The 24,665-nt window shown below is 39.0% G+C and overlaps 1 protein-coding gene across 1 annotated transcript in view; it reads right to left on the reverse strand.

Annotated features, from left to right (window-relative positions):
• The window catches only part of CDK14 (cyclin dependent kinase 14), a 535,950-nt gene that overhangs the window by 282,974 nt on the left and 228,311 nt on the right, over positions 1-24,665 (reverse strand). The window contains exon 6 of the mRNA XM_053553550.1: positions 542-665. Coding sequence (XP_053409525.1) covers positions 542-665 — 124 coding nt within the window. The remainder of the gene's footprint in view (positions 1-541; positions 666-24,665) is intronic.

Below are 24,665 nucleotides of genomic sequence, written 5' to 3' on the forward strand. Positions count from 1 at the left end.
TCAGTTCCAGAAAGGTTAATGCTGCCCCTAGATTTCTAAGTTATTAAAGCCTTAGGCCTTAATATACACTATTGAATATATTCTGCAATGCCATGAAAAGATCTAGAGGCTTAAATTTAGTTTTCTTTAAATTTAGCAAAATATTGGTCATTGATGAAGCTGGGATATGAGTCATGGGGGTTCGTTATACTATTTTTCTACTTTTAAGTATATTTACATAACAAAAATAATTCAACAGATTTCCTTCAATACATTTTATGCTCAAAATTTTATGACTTTCTTTTTTAAATATATATTAATGAGATCTCATTTATGTTCATGATTATTTAAGACTCTAACAAGCAGCTGAATTTCATGAAAATCTACCAAGCATTGTGTTTTATGTTATCGTAAAGATGAAAAAAAATTCCTTCATTCCAAAAGGAAATTTTACCACGATCTATGATGACAGAAGAAGTGCACCTAAGCAGATGCAGTGCCACCATCTGCCTGGCACTCTCACAGTGTGACAAAACAGACTGGTAATTAACTGCTTTCTCACCGAAATCTGCCAGCTTTAACTCCCCCGTGTCACTGATCAGAAGGTTCTGTGGTTTCAGGTCTCTGTGCAAAATATAACGCTGGTGGATGTAAGACAGCCCTCGCAGCAACTGAAATAAAAACAACTGGAAAAATAGGAAGACAAGGTTAAAATCTGAACCCAGATAAATGCCAGTTTCTACACATAGTCTGCCAAGTACTTGTATTTAGAGAAAATGGGTAACCAGCCCTAAATTTCCTTTAGTATTATTTTTTAAAATGTGTGATATTAGCATGTAAATCCCAATTCCATTAAGAAGTACATCTGAGAATTTCTAAACAATTAGATCAACCCAGAGTGATACTTCCTCAGACAGAAAGAACCATACACCAATCTGTGTTCTTTAAATTAAGCAAAAGTAAAGAATCGAGTCTTTATAATATTTCTTTCTCTCAGGCATAACATGATGTTTGAAAGAAAGAAAAAAAGTCTATAATGTTAAAAAGATAAAAGAAATAGAATCATTTATCAAGCTTATGTACATGTGTTCATATTAATCTCATGGCAACACAATGCCCACGGATTCATCCATGTCATCCTTCAAGGAATGAACAAATAAGACGATTTGAAAAAATTAAAATAAAAAGTCACATGGTCTAATTAATACTACATTGTAATTATATTGCCTTTGCACATACGGCCATAGAGATTAGGCTGTTGCCTAAAGACAAACATGCACCGCCACTAATTACAGAGCAGAACCATCCTAAAGGGGCAAACAGAAAAGTCAAGAATTCAAGAGCAATAGTTTTAGCAAAGTATGATTTAGTGAGTGATAGCCTTCCCTGTGAAGTTTCTTATTGGATCATATTCAATGTTTCTATTTTGATAACAAAAAAGCATGAATCACCAGTCTTCCTAATACTCTGCTTAGCAAAAAGAATACGTTTTAAACAGTTTACTCACTGGAATTATCCTAATTAATTTAGCTTTTAAAAAAATTGATTTCCTGGAGAAAAACAAAAAGAGGCCAAGATGGTGGCATAGAAGCAGCCCCCAGGTATCACTCTTAAAGGGAGGATCAAAAGGTGCGAGTGGATGCCCAGCTTTGGATGAACCCCTTGGATGGAACACTGAATCATCAGAGAGGAAGGAGAGATACCCTGTGTGAAGGAGCTAAGGGTGGGGAGATATACTTGCCAAGATTGGAAGGTACCTGGGAGAGAGGCCTACATGGGGAAGGGATAAAGCAGAGAACCCTTGTGGAAACACTGCCTCTTGAACTACAGAAACCCCTCACTCAGCCTCCATCCAGTCAGGGGCTGGCTTGGAGACAGCACAGCACAGCTGCACCAGAGAGCAGCACCAGCAGAGACCTGCTGGCCTCTCCTCCCAGGCTGCCGCAGTGGATGCCACTCTGAACTAACTGTCAGGTCCGAGCTCCCAGTCTACAGGGGGATTGGCTTCGCTGCAACTGCCCCCACAAAGCCCCTTTCCATGCTGTGGAGGGAGTGGGAGAGCAGACACTCTGACACCCATGACTGACAGCTTCCCATGAGGGAATTTAAACAGAGCAGGTGCCAACACCAATCCAGAGGTCCCTCAGTCCTGGTTCCAGCAGTATATGTGTGAGGGGAAAGCTGCAGCCATCCATGAGCCCAGCCCGTGAAGCCATGCCTGCTGACCAGTGGAACATCCCCCTAACCCTTTGCACTAGGGCACTAAAGTCCACCTGATGCAGGACAAGGCAGAACCCTGACCTGCTGCCTTAGCCCTGGAGGTGTTGATGCTCCTGGGGACAAAGGGCCGGACACCTGTGGGGGGAGAGGCTGGCGGCATGCTGTCTCCTCCATGTGGACTTCTGAGCGGATGGGCCTTGCTGTCTCATCCACATGGACTTCTGACTGGTCAGTTTCATGGATGGCTCCTTGCTGTCTCCTCCACCTGCACTTCTGACTAGTGGATTTCCTGTCAGTTTCCAAGGCCTGAGAGTTCATTGGACAGCTGGCTGTAACTGACAGGACTTATACCCTAGCAGAACAAACCCCCTGCCACTATATAAACCCCTGAGCAGAGAGCCCAAAGACAAATCTGCAGGAAGGAGCAGGAGAGCTTGTTCCCCTCCTGGGTTCTCTCTGCCAGGAGGTTTGGTTTTTGTACTTGTTGTAATTTTAGGTTTCTGCAAATAAATCCTGACTTACCACTGATCCTGTGGTCCGTCGATTTATTCTTCAAATCACCAAGACCAAGAACCTGAAATTCCGGTATCATATTTGGCAAGCCAGCCATGAGAGAAGATAAAATTCCAGTAACACACCCCCCAGTGGACCCACATCCCACAAGGAGCTGGGGCTGTACTTTCCATAGCTGTGTCCACCAGCAGAACACACCCCTGTTGATCCCAAGCTATTTGGCAAGCCACACTCTCCGGCTCTGTGACTCCGGCAGCAAAAAATGCTCCATGGTCCTGCACACCACATAGTCAGCCATGCCTCTGCAGATACAGATGCCAGGGCAGTTAAGGCCTTTTGCTAATTGTGTGTCAGTAGGCAGGCCACACCCCCACAACGCCAGAGGTCCCTGACCCCACACACCAGTGGTGGGCCATGACCTTTGGTTTTGCACCACAGACCCACTAGCCAAAAGCTACCCCCGTCAGGTACTGCCAGTACCTTGAGACTAGGGTAGGAACACACCTGTTGTCCTGACTCTTGCCACCACCACCTAGATAGCCCCAGTAAGCAGCCAATGCCACCTCAGCAGGGAGAGTCAGGTAGACTCCCATAGCACCAGCCATCATGGACAGGGACTCAATCTGTCCTCTGCCCAATCTACCAACAGCTGCGTATGGCTCAACCACTCTACAAGAAGATGCCCCAGCACAAGCTAGTACTATTACAACCACAGGAAAACAAGACATGGGAGAAGAGCTATGAGCAAGACAGGGGTGCATCTCCCCACCTCCTTCCAGGTCATCTTCTAGAATATTACACAAAAGGATCACTAAGGGGCATCTCTTTCTCACTCCACTGGAGAGTTCCCAGCAAAGGAAAATGGCAGCACTTCCAACCTATCCGACTTGAACCAAGAAGAGAGGTTTACGAATGAAAAGAAACCAGCAAAAGGAATCTGAGAACATGAAAAGCTAATGTGGTACCCACAAAAGATCACAACAGACCTATAGCAACAGACCCCCAACTGAAAGGAAACTGTTGAAATCTCATAAATAGAATTCTGGATATAGATGGGAAGTGAGATGAATGGAATTGAATAGAAAGTTGAAAGCCAATACAAAGAAGCTAAAAATACATAGCAGGACATGCATGAAAAATATGAAAAAGTCAGGAAAGAGACAGACAACATAAGAAAAGAGATAACAGATTGTAAAGAAATGAGTCACTTAGAGAACTTCAAAATACAGCAGAAAGCTTCAACAACAGACTAGACCAAGCAGAAGAAAGAATTCCAGAGCTTAAAGATAACTTTAGTACTAACGCAGATGGTCAATATGCAGAAAAAAGAAGAATGAACAATCACTCAGAGAAATATGGGACTATGTAAAGCAAATCAATAGACAAGTATAGGTATTCCTTGAGGACAAAAAAGAAAAAGCAAAAAGCATGAAAAAACCTATTCGAGGGAATTATTGAGAAAAACTTCTTTGGTACACCAGAGATTCAGATACCCAAATATAAAATGGTCATCAAACACCAGGAAGATGCATAGCAAACAGGATATCACCAAGGCACAGAGTCGTCAACCTGGCGAAGTCCAAAAGAGGGAGAAAATGTTGTGAGCTGCAAAATGAAAGTAACAACTACCTTACAAAGGAAATCCATTAGACTAACAGCAAAATTCTTATCAGAGACTTGGCAAGCCAGAAGGGATAGCAGCCCCATTTTTATTGTTCTTAAACAGAACAAATGCCAGCCTAGAGTTTGTATCCTGCAAAACTAAGTTTCATAAATGGGACGGAGAAATAAAGACTTTTCCAGGCAAGCAAACACTTATAGACTCTGTCACAACCAGACCTGTCCTACAAGAAATGCTCAATAGTGCACTATACACAGACCACCACAATAGATACCCACCAGTGTAAAAACATTCCAAAATTAAATCTCATAGCTCTTATAAAACAATAACACAAGAAGGAAAACCTTGTTTCAATGTTGATGAATAGAAAAGTACCCCTCATATCAATACTAACACTCAAAGTGACTGGTCTTAATGCTCCATTAAAAGACATTAACTGGCTGAATGGATGAAAAAATCATATCCCAACTATATGTTGTATCCAAAAGCCCACTGAAGTCACAAAGATCCACACAGACTTAAGGTAAAGGAATCAAAAAAAAAAAAAAATCCCACAAAAATGGAAAACAAAAGCAATAAGGTGTAGCCATTCTCACATCAGATTAAAGTGACTTTAAGTCAATAATGGCCCCCCCTAAAAAAGACAAAGATGGTCATTACACATGTAATGATAAAGGAGGCAATTCAGCAAGAAGACATAACAATCCTAAATACTGTTATGGACCACCCAGATTCATGAATCAAATTCTACTAGAACTAAACAATGAAATAGACAGCAGTATCATAATCATCAAATACTTCATTAACAAAACTGAATAGGTCATTGATAAAAAAATGAACAAAGAAATACTGGATTTAAATGGAACTCTACATCAAATGGACATAACAGACATTTAAACAATGTCCTGTCCAAAAACTACAGAATGTACATTCTTCTCATCAACACATGGGATACTGTTCAAGACTGATCATATCCTAGACCACAAAGCAACTCTCAGCCAATTCAGAAATATCATAATTATACCACGTATCTTCTCAGAACACAGTGGAGTAAAACTAGAAATCAATTCCAAGAGAAACTCTCAAATCCACATCGAGTAATGGAAATTAAACCACCTGCGGCTGAACAATCCTTGGGTCAATGATGAAATTAAGACAGAAATAAAAAGACTCTTTGAACTAAATGATAAAGGGGACACAAGCTTTCAAAAATCTAAAGGATAAGAGGCCAGGCATGGTGGCTCACACCTATAATCCTGGCAGTCTTGGAGGCGCAGGCAGGCAGACTGCCTGAGCTTACAGGTTCAAGACCAGCCTGAGCCAGAGCAAGACCCCACCTCTAAAAATAGGTTGGGCCTTGTGGCGGTACCTGTAGTCCCAGCATGGGAAGTGAGGCAAGACAACTGCTTGAGCCCAAGAACTTAAGGTTGCTGTGAGCTATGACGCCAACAGCACTCTACTGAGGGTGACAAAGTGAAAATCTGTCTCAAAAAACCAACCAACCAAACAAACAAAAAACCCCAAAAAACTATGGGACTCTAAAAGGAAAATGTATAGCTTTAAATGCATACATGAAAAAGAAAGATCACAAATTGCTAACCTCAGGTCACATCCCAAGGAACTAGAAAAAAAGAATTAAAAAAATCAAAGCTAGAGTCGGTAGAAGAAAGAAACAACAAAACTCAGAGTAGAACTCAGAGAAATGAAAATCTAAACAAAAAAAAGAAACAAAGGATCAGGGAAACACAAAGTTGGTTCTTTGTAAAGATTAAAGAAATAGAACACTAGCCAGATAAATCAGAAATAGAAGAGAAGGGATTCAAATAAACTCAATCATAAATGAAAGAGAAAAAAATTACAAATAATATCACAGAAATACAGATGTAATCCATAAATATTACCAAAATTTCTACTCAAACTAGAAAATGTGGATCAAAGGGATAAGTTCCTTAAGACACACAGCCTCGAGGACGCATGATAGGCACCCGCCCGGACCTCCGGAAGAGCCACACTGGGAACTGGGATCGGCACCCTCCTGGACCTCCAGAACAGCTGCACCAGGACCCGCGATCGTCAACCTCCAAACCCCAGTAAGACCTGCACCCGGACCCTCCCGGACCTCTGGAAGAGCACACCGGGACCATGATCGACACCCTCCCACCTCCAGAAGAACTGCGTCCTCCCAGACCCAGGTAAGAGCTCGACCAGACCCCGCTAGCCTGCGCGCCGGGCCTCCCCACACACTGAACAGAAACTCTAGGACCTGCGCAACCCCATGTCCTCCCTCCTGGGCCCTCCCTGCCTCCACAACCGCCTACTTGTCTGGCCAGGGGCTCTAGTAGCCGCATGACACCCAGAACTCTCCCTGCCCCTACAAGGAGCCCTTCTCCTGGCCAGAGACTGCTAAAGCCTTGGGCCCTCTGTGCCAAAGTCACTGGGCACTAGGCACTCCCCAAACCGTGAGCACCACCCCTCACTCTGTTGCTGGATCTGGGGATGTCACACTCTGGAGCTGCTCTCACAACCAGAACTCCCTGGCTGGGGAAGCCACAGAAGAGCTACACAGGGTCACTCCCTACAAAGATCCAGCAACAATAGAGTGATCCCGCTGGGATCTAATCTTGGAGAAAAACCTCCCCAACTCTGAGGATGGCCAGAGGCAACAGTGAAAAACAGTGAAGCATGAGGCGAAATCAAAGGAAATACTCTGGCAATATGAATAATCAGAGAAAATCAACTCCTCCAAGGATAAATGGGGCAGACACAGCACAAGATCCCATGCACAAACAAATAGCTAAGATGTCAGAAATCGAATTTAGAATCTGGATAGCAAATAAGATAAAATTAGAATTCAAAGCAGTAACCCAAAAGATATCTCTATAATTCAATGAATTCAAAGACCAAATGACCAAAGATTTTGACACACTGAGATAATAAGTTCCAGCCCTCAAAGATCTGAGAAACATAGTAGAATCCCTCAGTAACAGAATGGAGCAAGCAGAAGAAAGGATTTCTGACATTAAAGACAAAGCTTTCGAACGCTCCCAAACTCTCAAAAAGGAAGAGAAACGGAGGGCAAAAACAGATCACTGTCTCAGAGAGCTCTGGGATAATTCAAAGAAAACTAATATTCATCTCAAAGGGATCCCCGAAAGCGATGAAGTGGCTTGACAAGGCACAGAGTCTCTTCTCCATGAGATTATGAAGGAGAACTTTCCAGACATGCCAAGAGATTCTGAAATTCAGATAGCAGACAGTTTCAGAACTCCAGTACGACTCAACCCGAATAAGACATCCCCCAGACACATCATAATCAATTTCACTAAAATTAATATGAAGGAGAAAATTCTGAAAGCAGCCAGACGAAAGAAAACCATCACCTACAAGGAAAAGAATAATAGAATAACTGCAGATCTCTCTGCTGAAACCTTTCAACCTAGAAGAGGATGGTCATCGACTTTTAATCTCCTAAAACAAAATAACTTTCAACCCAGGATCCTGTACCAAGCTAAACTGAGTTTCATTTATGATGGAGAAATTAAATACTTTAATGACATTCACATGTTGAAGAAATTTGCCACTACTAAACCAGCTCTCCAGGATATTCTCAGACCTATCCTCCATAAAGACCAGCATAATCCTCCAATACAAAAGTAAACCCACCCAGAAAATTTTGATCAAATTCCAACATCCATAGCCGCAAAAGGATTAAAAATGTCCACCAGACTCTTAAAAAGCTTATCAATATTCTCAATTAATGTGAATGGTTTAAATTGTTCTCTAAAGAGGCACAGGTTGGCTGACTGGATACAAAAACTCAGGCCACATATCTGCTGCATACAAGAATCTCATCTTACATTAAAAGACAAACATAGACTCAAAGTGAAGGGATGGTCATCTATACTCTGGGCAAATGGAAAACAGAAAAAAGCAGGCGTTGCAATCCTATTCACAGATGCAAAAGGCTTTAAACTAACCAAAATAAGGTAGGCTAAGGATGGACACTTCCTATTTGTTAAAGGTAATACTCAATATGATGAGATTTCAATTATTAATATTTATGCACCCAACCAGAACGCACCTCAATTTATAAGGGAAACTCTAACAGACATGAGCAACTTGATTTCCTCCAGGTCCATAGTACTTGGAGATTTTTTTTTTTTTCTGTAGAGACAGAGTCTCACTTGTACCGCCCTCGGGTAGAGTGCCGTGGCGTCACACAGCTCACAGCAACCTCTAACTCTTGGGCTTACGCGATTCTCTTGCCTCAGCCTCCCGAGTAGCTGGGACTACAGGTACCCGCCACAACGCCCAGCTATTTTTTGTTGCAGTTTGGCTGGGGCTGGGTTTGAACCCACCACCCTTGGCATATGGGGCCGGCGCCCTACTCACTGAGCCACAGGCGCTGCCCGTACTTGGAGATTTTAACACCCCTTTAGCAGTGCTGGATAGATCCTCCAAAAAGAAGCTAAGCAAGGAAATCATAGATTTAAACTTAACCATTCAACATCTGGACTTAACAGACATCTACAGAACATTTCATTCCAACAAAACTGAATACGTATTCTTCTCATCAGCCCATGGAACATATCCCAAAATACACCACATCCTAGGCCACAAATCTAACCTCAGCAAATGAAAAAAAAATAGAAAGTATCCTTGCATCTTCTCAGACCATCATGGAATAAAAGTTGAACTCAATAACAACAGGAATCTGCATACTCATACAAAAACGTGGAAGCTAAATAACCTTATGCTGAAGGACAGATGGGTTATAGACCAGATTAAGAAGGAAATCACCAAATTTTTGGAACAAAACAACAATAAAGACACGAATTAACAGAACCTCTGGGATACCACAAAAGCAGTCCTAAGAGGCAAATTTATAGCTGCAAGCCTTCCTCAAGAAAACGGAAAGAGAGGAAGTTAATAACTTAATAGGACATCTCAAGCAACTGGAGAAGGAAGAACATTCCAACCCCAAACCCAGTAGTAGAAAAGAAATAACCAAAAACAGAGCAGAATTAAATGAAATTGAAAACAAAAGAATTATACAACAGATCAATAAATCAAAAAGTTGATTTTTAAAAAAGATCAATGAAATAGATAAACCTTTGGCCAACCTAACCAGAAAAAGAGTAAAATCTCTAATTTCACCAATCGGAAATGGTAAAGATGAAATAACAACAGACCCCTCAGAAATTCAAAAAATCCTTAATGAATATTACAAGAAACTTTACTCTCAGAAGTATGAAAATCTGAAAGAAATCGACCAATACTTGGAAGTACACCACCTACCAAGACTTAGCCAGAACAAAGTGGAAATGTTGAACAGGCCTATATCAAGTTCTGAAATAGCATCAACTATACATAATCTCCCTAAAAAGAAAAGCCCAGGACTAGATAGCTTTATGTCAGAATTCTACCAAACCTTTAAAGAAGAACTAGTACCTATATTATTAAACCTCTTCCAAAATATAGTAAAAGAAGGAATACTAACCAACACATTCTATGCAGGAAACATCACCTTGATCCCTAAACCAGGGAAAGACCCAACAAGAAAAGAAAATTATAGACCAATATCACTAATGAATATTGATGCAAAAATACTCAATAGGATCCCAACAAACAGAAACCAACAATACATCAAAAAATTTATACACCATGACCAAGTGGGATTTATTCCAGGGTCTCAAGGCTGGTTCAATATACATAAATCTATAAATGTAATTCAGCACATAAACAAACTAAAAATAAAGACCATACGATTCTCTCAATTGATGCAGAAAAAGATATTGATAGTATCCAGCATTCCTTCATGATCAGAACACTTAGGAAAATTGGTATAGAAGAAACATTTCTTAAACTAATAGAGGCCATCTACAGCAAACCCACAGCCAATATCGTATTGAATGGAGTTAAATTGAAATCATTTCCACTTAGATCAGGAACCAGGCAAGGTTGCCCATTGTCTCCATTGCTCTTTAACATTGTAATGGAAGTTTTAGCCATTGCAATTAGGAAAGAAAAGGCGATCAAGGGTATCCACATAGGGTCAGAAGAGAGCAAACTTTCACTCTTTACAGATGACATGATTGTATATCTGGAAAACACTAGGGATTCTACTACAAAACTTTTAGAAGTGATCAAGGAATACAGCAATGTCTCAGGCTACAAAATCAACACCCATAAATCTGTAGCCTTTATATATACCAACAATAGCCAAGCCAAAAAAAAGTCAAGGACTCTATTCCTTTCGCAGTGGTGCCAAAGAAGATGAAATATTTGGGAGTTTATCGAACAAAGAACATGAAAGATCTCTATAAAGAGAACTATGAAACTTCAAGAAAAGAAAGAGCTAAAGATGTTAACAAATGGAAAAACATACCATGCTCATGGCTGGGAAGAATCAACATTGTTAAAATGTCTATACTACCCAAAGCAATATATAATTTTAATGCAATTCCTATCAAAGCTCCATTGTCACATTTTAAAGATATTGAAAAAAATAATACTTCGTTTTATATGGAATCAGAAAAAACCTTGAAGAGCCAAAACATTACTCAGCAATAAAAACAAAGCAGGAAGAATCACACTACCAGACCTGAGACTGTACTATAAATGGATAGTGATCAAAAGAGCATGATACTGGCACAAAAACAGAGAAGTAGATGTCTGGAATAGAATAGAGAACCAAGAGATGGATCCAGCTACTTACCGTTATTTGATCTTTGACAAGCCAATTAAAAACATTCAGTGGGGAAAAGACTCCCTATTTAACAAATGGTGCTGGGTAAACTGGCTGGCAACCTGTAGAAGACTGAAACTGGACCCACACCTTTCACCATTAACTAAGAGAGACTCTCACTGGATAAAAGATTTAAACTTAAGACATGAAACTATAAAAATACTTGAAGAAAGTGCAGGGAAAACTCTTGAAGGAATCGGCCTGGGTGAATATTTTATGAGGAGGACTCCCTAGGCAACTGAAGCAGTATCAGAAATACACTACTGGGACCTGATCAAACTAAAAAGCTTCTGCACAGCCAAGAACATAGTAAAGCAAGCAGACAGCCCTCAGAATGGGAGAAAATATTTGCAGGTTATACCTCCGATAAAGGTTTAATAACCAGAATCCACAGAGAACTCAAACGTGTTAGCAAGAAAAGAACAAGTGATCCCATCTCAGGGTGGGCAAAGGACTTGAAGAGAAACTTCTCTAAAGAAGACAGACGCATGATCTACAGACACATGAAATAAAGCTTATCATCCTTAATCATCAGAGAAACACAAATCAAAACTACTTTGAGATATCACCTAATCCCAGTAAGAGTAGCCTACATAAAATCCCCAAACCAGAGATGTTGGCGTGGATGTGGAGGAAAGGGCACACTTCTACACTGCTGGTGGGAATGAACACTAATACGTTCCTTTTGGAATGATATTTGGAGAATACTTAGAGATCTAAAAATAGACCTGCCATTCGATCCTATAATTCGTTTACTAGGTATATACCCAGAAGACCAAAAATCACACTATAACAAAGACATCTGCACCAGAATGTTTATTGCAGCCCAATTCATAATTGCTAAGTCATGGAAGAAGCCCAAGTGCCCAATGACCCACGAATGGACTAGCAATTGTGGTACATGTATATCATGGAATATTATGCAGCCTTAAAGAAAGATGGAGACTTTACCTCTTTCATGTTTACATGATGGAACTGGAACATATTCTTCTTAGCAAAGTATCTCAAGAATGGAAGAAAAAGTATCCAATGTACTCAGCCCTATTATGAAGCTAATTTATAGCTTTCATATGAAGTCTATAACCCAACTATAGCTCAAGAATATGGGGAAAGGGCCAAGGGAGGGCAAAGGAAGGGGGAGGTTAGGGTGGAGGGAGAGTAATGGATGGGACCACACCTACGGTGCATCTTAGTATGGGTACAGGCGAAACCTATTAAATGCAGGATACAAATGTCTACATACAATAACTAAGAAAATGCCATGAAGGCTACGTTGAACAGTTTGATGAGAATATTTCAGATTGTATATGAAACCCGCACATTGTACCCCTTGATTGCACAAATGTACACAGCTATGATTTAACAATTAAAAAAAAAAAAAAAAACACAGCCTCCCAACCTTGAATTGTGATGAAATAGAAATCCTGAACAGATCATAAGTAGCAGTGAGCTTGAGATAGTCCCCTACAAATAAAAGGCATGTACCAGATGGATTCACAGCCAAATTCCACCAGACGTACAACGAACGGGCACCTGTTCTATGGAAATTCTCCCTAAGATGGAGAAAGGGAATCCTCTCTAACTCATCCTGTGAAGCCAGTATCAACTTGATACTACAGCCAGGAAAAGACACAACAGAAAGTGAAAACTACAGACCAATACCCTTACAAACACTGATGTAAAAATCTTTAACAAGATATGTAGATCACTATGAAAGTTTTGAGACAGAATGTGTGCTGACTTTGCTTCCAAGAAACAAAGTCAGCAGCGTCCTTTCTGATTCAAATTTCAACTTGCTCAGCTTGTAGATGTCACTGGGAGGGCTTCATTTGTTTCCATCTGTGTGGAATCTTATGTTTCTTGATTTTCCTGTATCTCAAAACTTTTGTAATGACCCACATACTAAAAAACCAAATTTAGCAGCACATCAAAAAAGATAATTCTTCAGGATCAAGTGGTTTTTATACCATAGATGCAAGGTTTCATCCAATTTTTCTATGGGTTGAGTTAAAGAGGATTCTTCCCACCCATATATAAATCAACAAATGTGACCCACCATGTAAATAGAAGCAAAAACAAAGACCATACGATCATCTCAAGAGATGCAGAAAAAGCAGTCCATAAAATCCAGCACCCTTTCATGCTGAAAACCCTCAACAAACTAGACAGAGAAGAAATATATCTTAAAATTATAGAACCATATATGACAAATTCACACTGAATGGGGAAAAGTTGAAAGCATTCCCACTAATCACCACTACAAGGTGCCCACTTTTCACGACTTCCATTCAACATAGTACTAGAAGTTCTAGGCAGAGCAATCAGGCAAGATAAAGAAACGAAGGACATCCAAATCAGGGAAGAGAATGTCAAACTATGCCTATTTGCTGACAATATGATCCTGTATCTACAAAACCCTAAATACTCCAGCAAAAGACTCCTAGAACTAATAAATTCAACAAAGTCTCAGGTTAAAAAAATCAATGTACAGAAATCAGCATTTCTATAGACTAGTAATCCTCAAGCTGAGAGTCAAATAAAAGACTCATTGACAACAGCTACAAAGAAAATAAAATACCTAGAAATATACTTGACCAGAAAGGTGAAAGATCTCTAGAAGGAGAACTACAAAACACTCAGGAAATAAATCATAGATGATACAAAACGTTGGAAAAGCATCCCACACTCATGGATTAATAGTATCGACACTGTTAAAATGTACTTTCTACCTAAAGCAATTTTCAGATTCAATGCAATTGCCATCAAAATACTGTTACTACACAGAACTAGAAAAAAAACTGTAATCTTCATTTAAAACCAAAAAGAGCCTGCGTAGCCAAAGCAATCTTAAGCAAAAAGAACAAAATCTGGATGCATTACCTGATTTCAAATTATATCACAAGATCTAAAAGTATGCCATGCTACACTTTTATAGCATGGCACTCGCACTGCTACAACAGCAGAGATGTAGACCAGTGGAATACCAGTGGAATAGAGAGAATCCAAACGGAAAACTATATAGCTATAACCAACTGTTCTTCCACAAAGCCGACAAAAACAGACACTGGGGAAAGGATGCCTTAGTCAATAAATAGCGCTGGGAAAACAGGATACTCACATGCAGAAGAATGAAACAGAACCCACATCTTTTACCACATGCAAAAATTAATTCAAGACAGATTAAAGACTTAACTATAAGGCTGAAAACACAAAAATTCTAGAAGAAAACATGGGAAAAATTCTTTTAAACATGATTATAGACAAAGAATATATGGTACAACCCTAAAGGCAAATTCAGCAGCAATGACAACAAAAAACAATAATAAATGGAACTTAATGATATTAAAAAGCTCCTGCACACCAAAGGAAATAATTAACAGAGTAAACAGACAACCTACAGAATGGGAGAAAATATCTGCAAACTATGCATCCATCAAAGGACTAATTTCCAGAATTTATAAAAAATTTTTAAAAATAGCAAGAAAAAGAAGAAACAAAAAAACCCAGAATCTCGTCAAAAACTGGGCAAAAGACATGAACAGAACTTTTTTCAAAAAAAAAGACAAACAAATGGACAACATACACATAAAAAAATGTTCAATATCACTAATCATCAGAGAAATGCAAACTAAAATCTTACCCATCTTACCCCTGTTAGACTGGCCATTAATAAAAAGTCAAAAACAACAGACAGTGCCATGGATGTAGAAAAAAAGATATGCAGGCACATTGTTTTGATGGAAATAGTAGCATGGAATTGCTCAGAGCTAGAAGTAGACCTACCCCTCAATCTAGCAATCCCTCTACTCGCAGGTTTCCTCAAACTGTGGCCTGCAGGCCATATGAGGCGGTGTGATTATATTTGTTTCCGTTTTGTTTTTTTACTTCAAAATAAGATATGCGCAGTGTGCATAGGAATTTGTTCATAGTTTTTTTTTTTTTTTTGAACTATAGTTCAGCCCTCCAACGGTCTGAGGGACAGACCGTTTAAAAAGTTTGAGGACGCCTGCCTACTGGTATTACCCAAAGGGAAAAAAAATTACTTTATCTTGCCAGGTGCAATGGATCATGCCTGTAATCCCAGCACTCTGGGAGGCTGAGGCAGGTGGATATCTTGAGCTAGGAGTTCAAGACTAGCGTGAGCAAAAGCAAGACCCTGATTAGCCAGGCATTATGGTGGATACCTAAGCTACTCCTAGCTACTTAGGGGGCTGATTCTTGAGGATCACCTGAACCCTAGAGTTTGAGGTTGCTATGAACTAGGCTCTCTAGCTTGGGCAGCAGAGTGATACTCCACCTTAAATATATATATGTTTTATCAAAAAGACACCTGTACTTGAATGTTTATCTCAGCACAATTCACAATTGCAAAGATATAGATGGAACCACCCTAAGTGCCTACAAATACATGAATATAGAAAATATGGTGTGTATACACACACACACACACACACCACCACCACCACCACCACCACAGAGAGCCATTCAGCCATAAGAAGGAATGAAATGATGCCATTCACAGAACTTGTATGGAATTGGAGACCATTATCTTAAGTGAAGTATCTCGGGAATGGAAAATGAATAGCACATGTTCTCACTAATGAGCTAGTAAGTAAACAGTGGGCACAGACGGATATAAAAAGACACAAAGGGTGTTGGAAACCAAGAGGAAAGGAGGGTGGAAGGGAGTGAGGGATAAAAACTTACTTGTTTGGTGCATTAAAAACTGTTCTGGTGGCAGGCACGCTGAAAGCCCTGACTTCAGCACTATCGAGTATTATGCCCCCTTAATATTTTGTACCCTTTAATAAAAATAAGTTAAGAAAGTAAATAAATGAATAAAGTGCTCCAACTCTCCAAACTAGGGTAGTTTGAAATATGACATGAGATGTATTAAAATATTGGTCATTGTTATCTCAGCTTCAAATTTTTAAAAATAAATAAAAATAAATCTTACTTTTATGTGCCACCAATATTCTAGTCTGTATCACCAGCAAATAACCAAAGAGAGTTTCAGGGAAATGTTCAATGAGTTGTAGAAGACTGCTGGCACAAAAATTCCAGAATATTCAAATGAAAAATACTGGCAACTCCTTGAGGTCCCTGGAAGTTAGTATTCATGTAATATTCCAACTAATTCAACTAGGGCCTATGAAGGCCAAATAAATTTTGTTAACAGGAGGGCACCTTGAAATAACAGTGTGAGAAGAACAGATTAATCTATCTCAAAACCTTTGGATGTTATAATATGCATGGGGATGTGAGGGTGTGGGATCATTATTTCCAGAATCTAAGTAACAAAAAGTAGTCTGTTCTATATTAATCTACATTAATAGACTGGCTCAAGCACCCCAGGAAGCATCTGTGTAGACCTCTCCTCTCAACCCTTCCTCTATGGCAGATGGAAAGGCTTGAGTTAACACCATCAGCAGCAGCTTTCAACCTTGTTCAGTCCTCACTTCCAATACCCCCTGCATCCTGAAGTCTAAAGCTTATAATTTCTGAGCAAACCCATACCACTTCAGTTTAGAAGAAAGGAGAATTTTTAAAATCAAAAACACAAAGGCAGCCCACATCACAAACTTAATTTCAAAAATAAACCGATTTTGAAGAGAAACAATTTGGCAATCTGCAAGATGCTAACTGATCTTTGGGATCTAGCAAAGTCTTATCAGAATGTAACTGTCCATTTAACCACGGCAACCTATTTTAATTTAACAAACACATAACATTCATTGTATGTCAGCTGCTGTTCTATGCATTATAGAACATTACCTCCTTTAACCTCTATAACAATTTCAATAAGGTAGATACTGTTATTATCTCCATACTAGTGATGGAGAAGCTGGGTGCAGTTCCTCAAGATCATGAAAAAATTAATTGGCAGAACCAGAAATCAAACTAATATTTTGACTCTAAACTATATGCTGTTAACCACCCCTACTATAGGAACCTTACCTGGAAGTTAACACAAGTAGGCAAAGTATTCATATAGAAGCTGCTTCCTTCAACTGATAGAACAAAATCTGGACACCTAATAATAGGGCCTCCAAGGCCACTGAGGTGAGTGCTGAGACTGCTGGGCGTTCAGCCATTTCTACTCTACATTCCCTGGCTCCAGGAACCCTGCCCACCCCTCCACTCAGAGCACACTGTTCTTCAAGCTCTGTGCCTTTGTCCTTGCCTCTCCTCTGCCGGAAAATCCCTGTCTCCTCTTTGCCTACTAATCTCCATGTACTGCTTAGGTCTCTTCCCAGGAACTGCTCCTCCCTGGAGCCTTCCCTGCCCACCACCCAGGCCCCTGTCCCACTGGTGTGTAGGAGCTGCTCCTCTAAGTTCCCAGGGCAGCCTCTGCGTGTGTCTGTCACAGGGCGTTGTTTACTCTCCCTCCCATTGGCTGGGTGCCTTAACCATCTTCATAACCTGTGTACGCAGCCAGCACTATAATACCACTGGGAGTGTAATTACAGAAGTGAATTTAGACACATCTAGATGGTGGCAAATAAAAAACTATAACAGATAGAAAACCCTAGAATAGAATTCCCTAGGAGCTAAAAGCAAACGTGGGGAGATCAAGGAGTCCCAAAGGGCTCTTCTTTTAATACCTTTACTAATTAGTGAAAATACATAACCCTTCGGCTAATCTAGAAGCTATTCAAATAGGATAGCATGTTAAAGGAGATTAAGAAAATCAGTACTAGGAAAAAAAATGTAACTACACATGCCAATTATAAGTAAATACATGATAAATGAAGCTCCAAACCTGACAGATACAACCCTAAACAAGTGTCAGAACAAATCTTGAATAAATCATTTAGGGTTTATTATGTGCCAACTGTATGTGCTGGGTGCAAAGGTGAGTAAGACATAAGATGGAGTTCCTAGGCTTGGGGAACTCATAGCTTACTGGATATGCAGACACAAAAACAGGTCACTGCTACCCAAAGAAGTCTGCATTACAACAGCAACATAAACTGAGGACGCTGAAGGCTCAGAGGAGAGAGGAGCTACTCCTCCCAAAAAAGGAGATTTGATTCTACCAAGGTAAGAAGAATAGGCTGTGAAAAGGAAATGAATCAAACAGAATTCATTGCATGTAAAATTTTGAAACAAAACCAAGTTGAGCATTCACCAGATACGGAAGTTGAAATCATGTGACAAACTCTATTCTGATAAAAACAAAACGAAAACTGAGGAGACCAAGCAAGCAGGTATAATAGAAGTTCAGAAGAAAGAAAATTTACACAAATGAAACACAATACATGAGTCTGTAAACCTATCAACTCACCATTATGAAAGCAATGGTGACTAGGGGACAACAACAGACTTTATTGAAACCATTAGAAAAACAGGTGTTTTACAAGTAACATTTTAATGTGCTTATTAACAGAATACACAATGGTAGCTACTGGTGGGAAGGCTCTGAGGAAACAGCGCTCGATCCTCAGTCATATACAATGCCTACAGACTTCTCTGAGACTGTCTGAAGAAGTCAAGTCTTGGGGATTCTTTTTTCCTTGAGGCAAATATGCAAGTCCCTAATTTGCTAGTCCCTAACTAGCTAGATTATGATATTTACATATCTTAGGTAGAGTGCCTCTTGCAGTTGTGTCTTGGACCCAAAAGGTGTGCTATATGCCCTTACACGGTGTCCATTAAGTGGGAGTGCACCAATCCCCTCCCCTCTTTTCTCCCCTCTCTCTCATGCTCCCTCCCCCAACTTGAATTGAATTCAGTTTTTTAACCTATGTGGACATGTATTAGATCATCTACTGGCTTCATATTAGTTTTGAGTACATTAGATATTTGCTTTTCCATTCTTGTGATACTGTACTAAGAAGAATGTATTTCATACATTCAAATATCTTTTTTTAAGTTGAGTTTGTTAAAAGACCTAATGCAAAACACATTCAAAGATATAAAATATCCAGGTTAATATAAAAGATGGAAAGGCTCTATCTTTTTATGGCTGCATAGTATTCCATGGTGTACATATATCACAGTTGTTAATCCATTCCTGGGTTGGTGGGCATTTAGGTTGTTTCCACATCTTGGTGACTGTAAATTGAGCTGTGATAACCAATCTAGTGCCCATTTCAACTATTTGAGAAAGCCACTTCACTTGTTTATATAAAACACCACACAAAAGCTATGTTTGATCTTCTGTGAAAAAGCAGAACAAGAAATACCACCAGAGAGGGGGCCCTGCGTGTACTATTGTTTCTCTAAAGAGTGAGCATCAGCTGTGCTAACAAAGCTTGGTTAACATCAATCAGGTACTAAAGAGAAAGGGTGCATCTTAAAAGGGTACATGTGAAACTTACTAAATGTAGAATATAAATGTCTTAACACCATAACTAAGAAAATGCCAGGCAGGCTATGTTAACCAGTATGATGAAAATATGTCAAATGATATATAAAACCAGTGTATGGTGCCCCATGATTACATTAATGTACACAGCTATGATTTAATAAAAAGGAAAAAAAAAAAGAAGGGAGACTAATACCAACTGAAGGTTGGCTTTAATTTAAAATCTATTCCAAGATTTTACATATATTACTTAATCCCTTCCATCTGTAATCCTGTATTTTTTTCATTTCTTATAAACAAATGAGAAAACTAAAACTTTTAAACAAGAAACTTAGCCATCCAACCATCACACAGTGCTTGTGAACTTTCCACTATACCTCATTATCTCAAAGGAGGTTGATGCTGAACAAATGCATGGATGCACAGAATTATATACCAAATCTAATCAAAGTGATTTTATGATTATGAACCCAAGTTTGTAAAAACCTCAATTAGCATATAATATAGTGAGTCCATGATTAGCAGGTTTCTGTTTTTGCCATTGAAAATCTTCTTAGAAATAAGTAACATGATAGGAGACAGCCTCATGTGCCAAAGTTGATAAATTAACATATTTGAAACATTCCACTGTAGTAGCCATAAAATCATCCTAAAAATATTTTGTCACTTCAGGGTATTTAATCTTTACAAAAGGAGATACCTCCAAATCTTGTCAGTAGGATCACTGAAGATTTATATTCTAGTTTGAATATATTCACTTTCTGCAATAAAAACACCAATGGGAAAATGCCTTACAGAGCAATGATATGATGAACAGGACACTTCTGCCAGCAGCTGTTCTATGTTTAGCCAGTTGTCCTGGCATCGCCGGCCGGAAGTAGTTCATATTCTCTGTGCCATGGCAAACATCTTGAAAGTATCCCTTAAGATTTCATCTATTCCCTTCTGAAACTCTTTAGAATTTAAGTAGATAAAAAAAATTACGGTATTTTCTTTTAAAGTGAGTTGGTAAAAAGTACACACTATTGGACTCAATATGTTCCAGGTACTACTCAGGAGAGTTACTGGCACTTGAACTAAGAAACGACCCCTTTATCACCAACCCCTCCTACCAGTGTCTACATACGTGAGATCAGATGTTCTTTTTCCCAATGTTTAGAGTCATTAGGTACCATGTATGTTCAGAAACTCATAGGTTATGTAATATATATGGTTCAATTTAATGTGTGGACAAAGCACAGCAAACATCTTACAGACTTTTAAGGTGCAAGTCAACTTACTTTAAGGACTGTCCAGCATCTCTTAAGGCCTATAAGATGCTAAGAAGTATATGAAAAAAAGTCATTAGTGGGCGGTGCCTGTGGCTCAGTGGGTAGGGTGCCAGCTCCATATACCGAGGGTGGCAGGGTCCCAGGCAAACCGCAACAGAAAAGAAAAAGAAAAATAGCTGGGCATTGTGGCAGGCACCTGTAGTCCCAGCTACTTGGGAGGCTGAGGCAAGAGAATCACCTAAGCCCAGGAGTTGGAGGTTGCTGTGAGCTCTGATGCTACAGCACTCTACTGAGGGTGATAAAGTGAGACTCTGTCTCTAAAAAAAAAAAAGTCATCAGCAATGGGCCCCAATTGTTGATGCAATTTCTTACCAGAACAGCTGTATTACTTTTCTGCCTCCTAGGGATGTGTTTAACACCTCTATAGCCTAGGTTTCTCATCCTGAAAATAATTCCTTGTGTCTCAGATATTTTTAATAACCATTCCATTGTAAAATTATATCATTCCGTAATAGAATGGACTATAACAGAAAAGAGACTATAAATCAAACAACAGGATGGAATAATTATCATTTATTGAGTGCTTACTATATTCATTAGGTAACTTAATCCTCACACCACCCCTACCAAATAGATATTATTATCCTTATTTCACAAACAAAGATTTAAAGAGTCAGAGAAATTAAGTAAATTGGACTAAGAGACACATAATAAGAGGCAACAATTCAAACATACTTGAATTCATTTTTGTCTTACTCTGGCATTACAATTAAGAGTACTGCTATCCAAAAATGTATACATACTATTTGATTAAAGTAACTATACATTGGTGAACTCAACACTAAAAACTATGACACACTGGCAGATAAACCAAAGTTGTACATGAGTAATAAATACTTCAAATAGTATGTTCCATGCTTACCACTATCATTTAAAATCCCATCGGCCACAAAAAATATTAAATTACCCATATATCCAACTTTCTTGAAATGAAAACTAATTAGAAACCCCGAGTTACAAAAATACCTAACAATGTCAAAATATTTTATAATATACATAAGATAATGATTTTATTGCAATATTTGATCTTCCTCCATTTTTTAAAATCATAGACTTCATATTGGCCCAGCTCTTAGAAAATGTGAACAGCAAGTGGACTTTGCCTTGCCTCTTTTCTACCTGACTTGGGGTTCTTTTATTCTATGCTTCTGCTTTTTTGTTGCACTTCATCAAGGCCCTGAGATACATGACATGCTTCATCATTTCTAGATAATGAAGCAATTTAATTTACATTCTTTAAGAACTTTAAACATGAATATGCTTTTCCTTAAGATGATAAATTTCCGGAGAGAAAAAACTCAAAAACTAAAAATTTCAGGTTTGTGGACAAGTTCTCAGAGGAAATAACTGTGCAATAACTGTGCAATTTCTATGATCCTTGAACATATTAAGTAAGCTGCCCTCCCATTCCACCCTATCTTCCCATCTCAGTACAATGGTGGACACCTAACATGATGTCATTTCAGGCATGGAGGTGTTCATGGTGAACAGACTATTTGAATCCACAGGATCTAGAGCTGAGAGACTTAAAAGAGTCAAATGGGGCTGAGCACCTGTAACTTTGAGGCTAGAGCATCAGCCACATACATTGGCGCTGGTGGGTTTGAACCCAGTCCAGGCCTGCCAAACAACTACGACAACTACAACAACAAAAAAATAACTGGGTGTTGTAGTGGGTACCTGTAATCCCAGCTACTTGGGAGGCTGAGGCATGATAATCGCTTGAGCCCAAGAGTCTGAGGTTGCTGTGAGCTGTGACACCACAGAACTCTACCTAGGGTGACAGCTTGAGACTCTGGCTCAAAAAAAAAAAGAAAGAAAGAAAGAAGGAAAGAAAAACTTAATTTAATAAATGAAGGGAAAATAAAGACTTTTCCAGACAAGCAAACACTGAGAAATTTGTCAGGACCAAACCTGCATTGCAGGGAATACTCAGAACTGCGTTCTATATGAATCAGCACAATAGTCACTCTCCAATATAATATAACCACCCAAAAACCAAAGCTCAGAGCCCAAGAAGTGAAACAAAGCAATAAAGTACAGCCAACAGGATGTATATAGAATAGCATCCCACATATGCATTCTATCAATTATGTAAATAGTTTGAATTCTCCCCTTTAAGAGTCTCACTGGCTGAATGGATAATAGCCAAGTCTACGACTAGATGTTTTAGAAAACCCATCTAACCACAATAACTCTTACAGACCCAAGGTCAAGGGATGGAAAAAAATATTCCATGTAAATGGAAATCAAAAGAAACTAGGTGTAGCCATTCTTCTATCAGGTAAAATTGACCTTAAATCAACAATAGTAAAGATAGACAAATGTGGTCATTATATAATGGTAAAGATTCCTCAAAGAACTAAAAGTTGACCTGCCATTTGATCCAACAATTCCACTACTGGGTATTTACTCAAAGGAAAAGAAGTCACTTCATCAAAAAGACATTTGTACTTGAATGTTTATCACAGCACACACAATTCACAACTGCAAAGATGTGAGATCAACTCAAATGCCCATCACCTGATGAGTAGTTTAACAAAATGTGGTACATATATACTATTACATATATTACTCACCCATGAAAGAGGCCCTAATGCCTTTTGCAACAATTTTTTTATTATTTATTATTTTTTTTATTACATCATAGCTGTGTACATTAGTATGATCATGGGGCACCATACACTTGGTTCATAAACCGTTTGACACATTTTCATCACACTAGTTAACATAGCTTTCGTGGCATTTTCTTAGTTATTTGGCTAAGACCTTTACATTCCACATTTACTAGGATTCACATATACCCTTGTAAGATGCACCACAGGTGTAATCCCATTAATCCCCCTCCCTCCACCTACCTCTCCCCTCCCTCACCTCCCTTTCCCCCTTCTCCAAGTACCCAATGTATTCACCCTTATTATGAAACTAATGCAGGACCTTCACATGAAAGCTATAACCCAGTTTTGCAACAATTTGAATGGAATTGGAGACTATTATCCTAAGTGAAATATCTAATGAATAGAAAAACAAATACTATTATACTCACTATTAAATTGGAACTTACCAATGAGCATACCTCCTTCATTCTGACATTGGCCAGTGTCCTTAAAGGGAAGTAAAGCTTAACAGAACCAACAAATAGGGAAGGGAGAGAAGGGGATATGTGAAAACCTACCTAACATGTACAACAAACACTACCTGTGTGATGGGCACACTTGCAACCACAACCCAAGCTTTATAAAAGCTAACCACGTAACCAAAAATATTTGTACCCTGTAAAACTTTGAAGTAATAAAAAAAGGTCTGTCTGTCATAATTAGTCAGTGACCTGCCTGATAAGTCCTTTTCAGTCTACACAGCAATAGCATGGGATACAAATAAGAAATTGGAAAGCAAACAGTTCCTTCCTATAGTCAGCTTCATTTGGGAATGTATGCTACTCTCCCCCAATTACAGGGTCACTCTACACAAAATGAAAAAGAACAAATATTCACAGTTTAAATTGTTCTACTGCCTAAAGTAACATCTCAGACCTAAAATCAAAATGAATTGCCTGAACATCAACTGAAAGGGTAATATAACTTGAGTGTCCTCACACACGAGAGAGAGTGAGAGAAAGAAAGAGAAAGAAACTGAGAGAGACCGAGACAGAGATTTAAAACTTCACAAAGATGATAAATCTTGAGTCCATAGGTCTTGGGGAGAGTTCATCAAAACAATCTATATGAAAGAGAAAACAATTTCAAATAGAATGTAATATTTAAAAACTTGTGAATGTGGCTATATATGACCAAAAAACCTCTTTCCTCTCATAGAGGTGTAAAGTAATGGAAATTCAGACATCAATGAAAAAATACTAGCTAGTCACAGGAAAGCTGTTGTATCCAAGACAATTGGAAAAATCCCTGGTGGTGTGTGTATATACTCTATTACTTAAGCCGA

The sequence above is a fragment of the Nycticebus coucang genome, chromosome 11, assembly GCF_027406575.1.
Source record: "Nycticebus coucang isolate mNycCou1 chromosome 11, mNycCou1.pri, whole genome shotgun sequence".
In the NCBI taxonomy this organism is placed as follows: domain Eukaryota; kingdom Metazoa; phylum Chordata; class Mammalia; order Primates; family Lorisidae; genus Nycticebus; species Nycticebus coucang.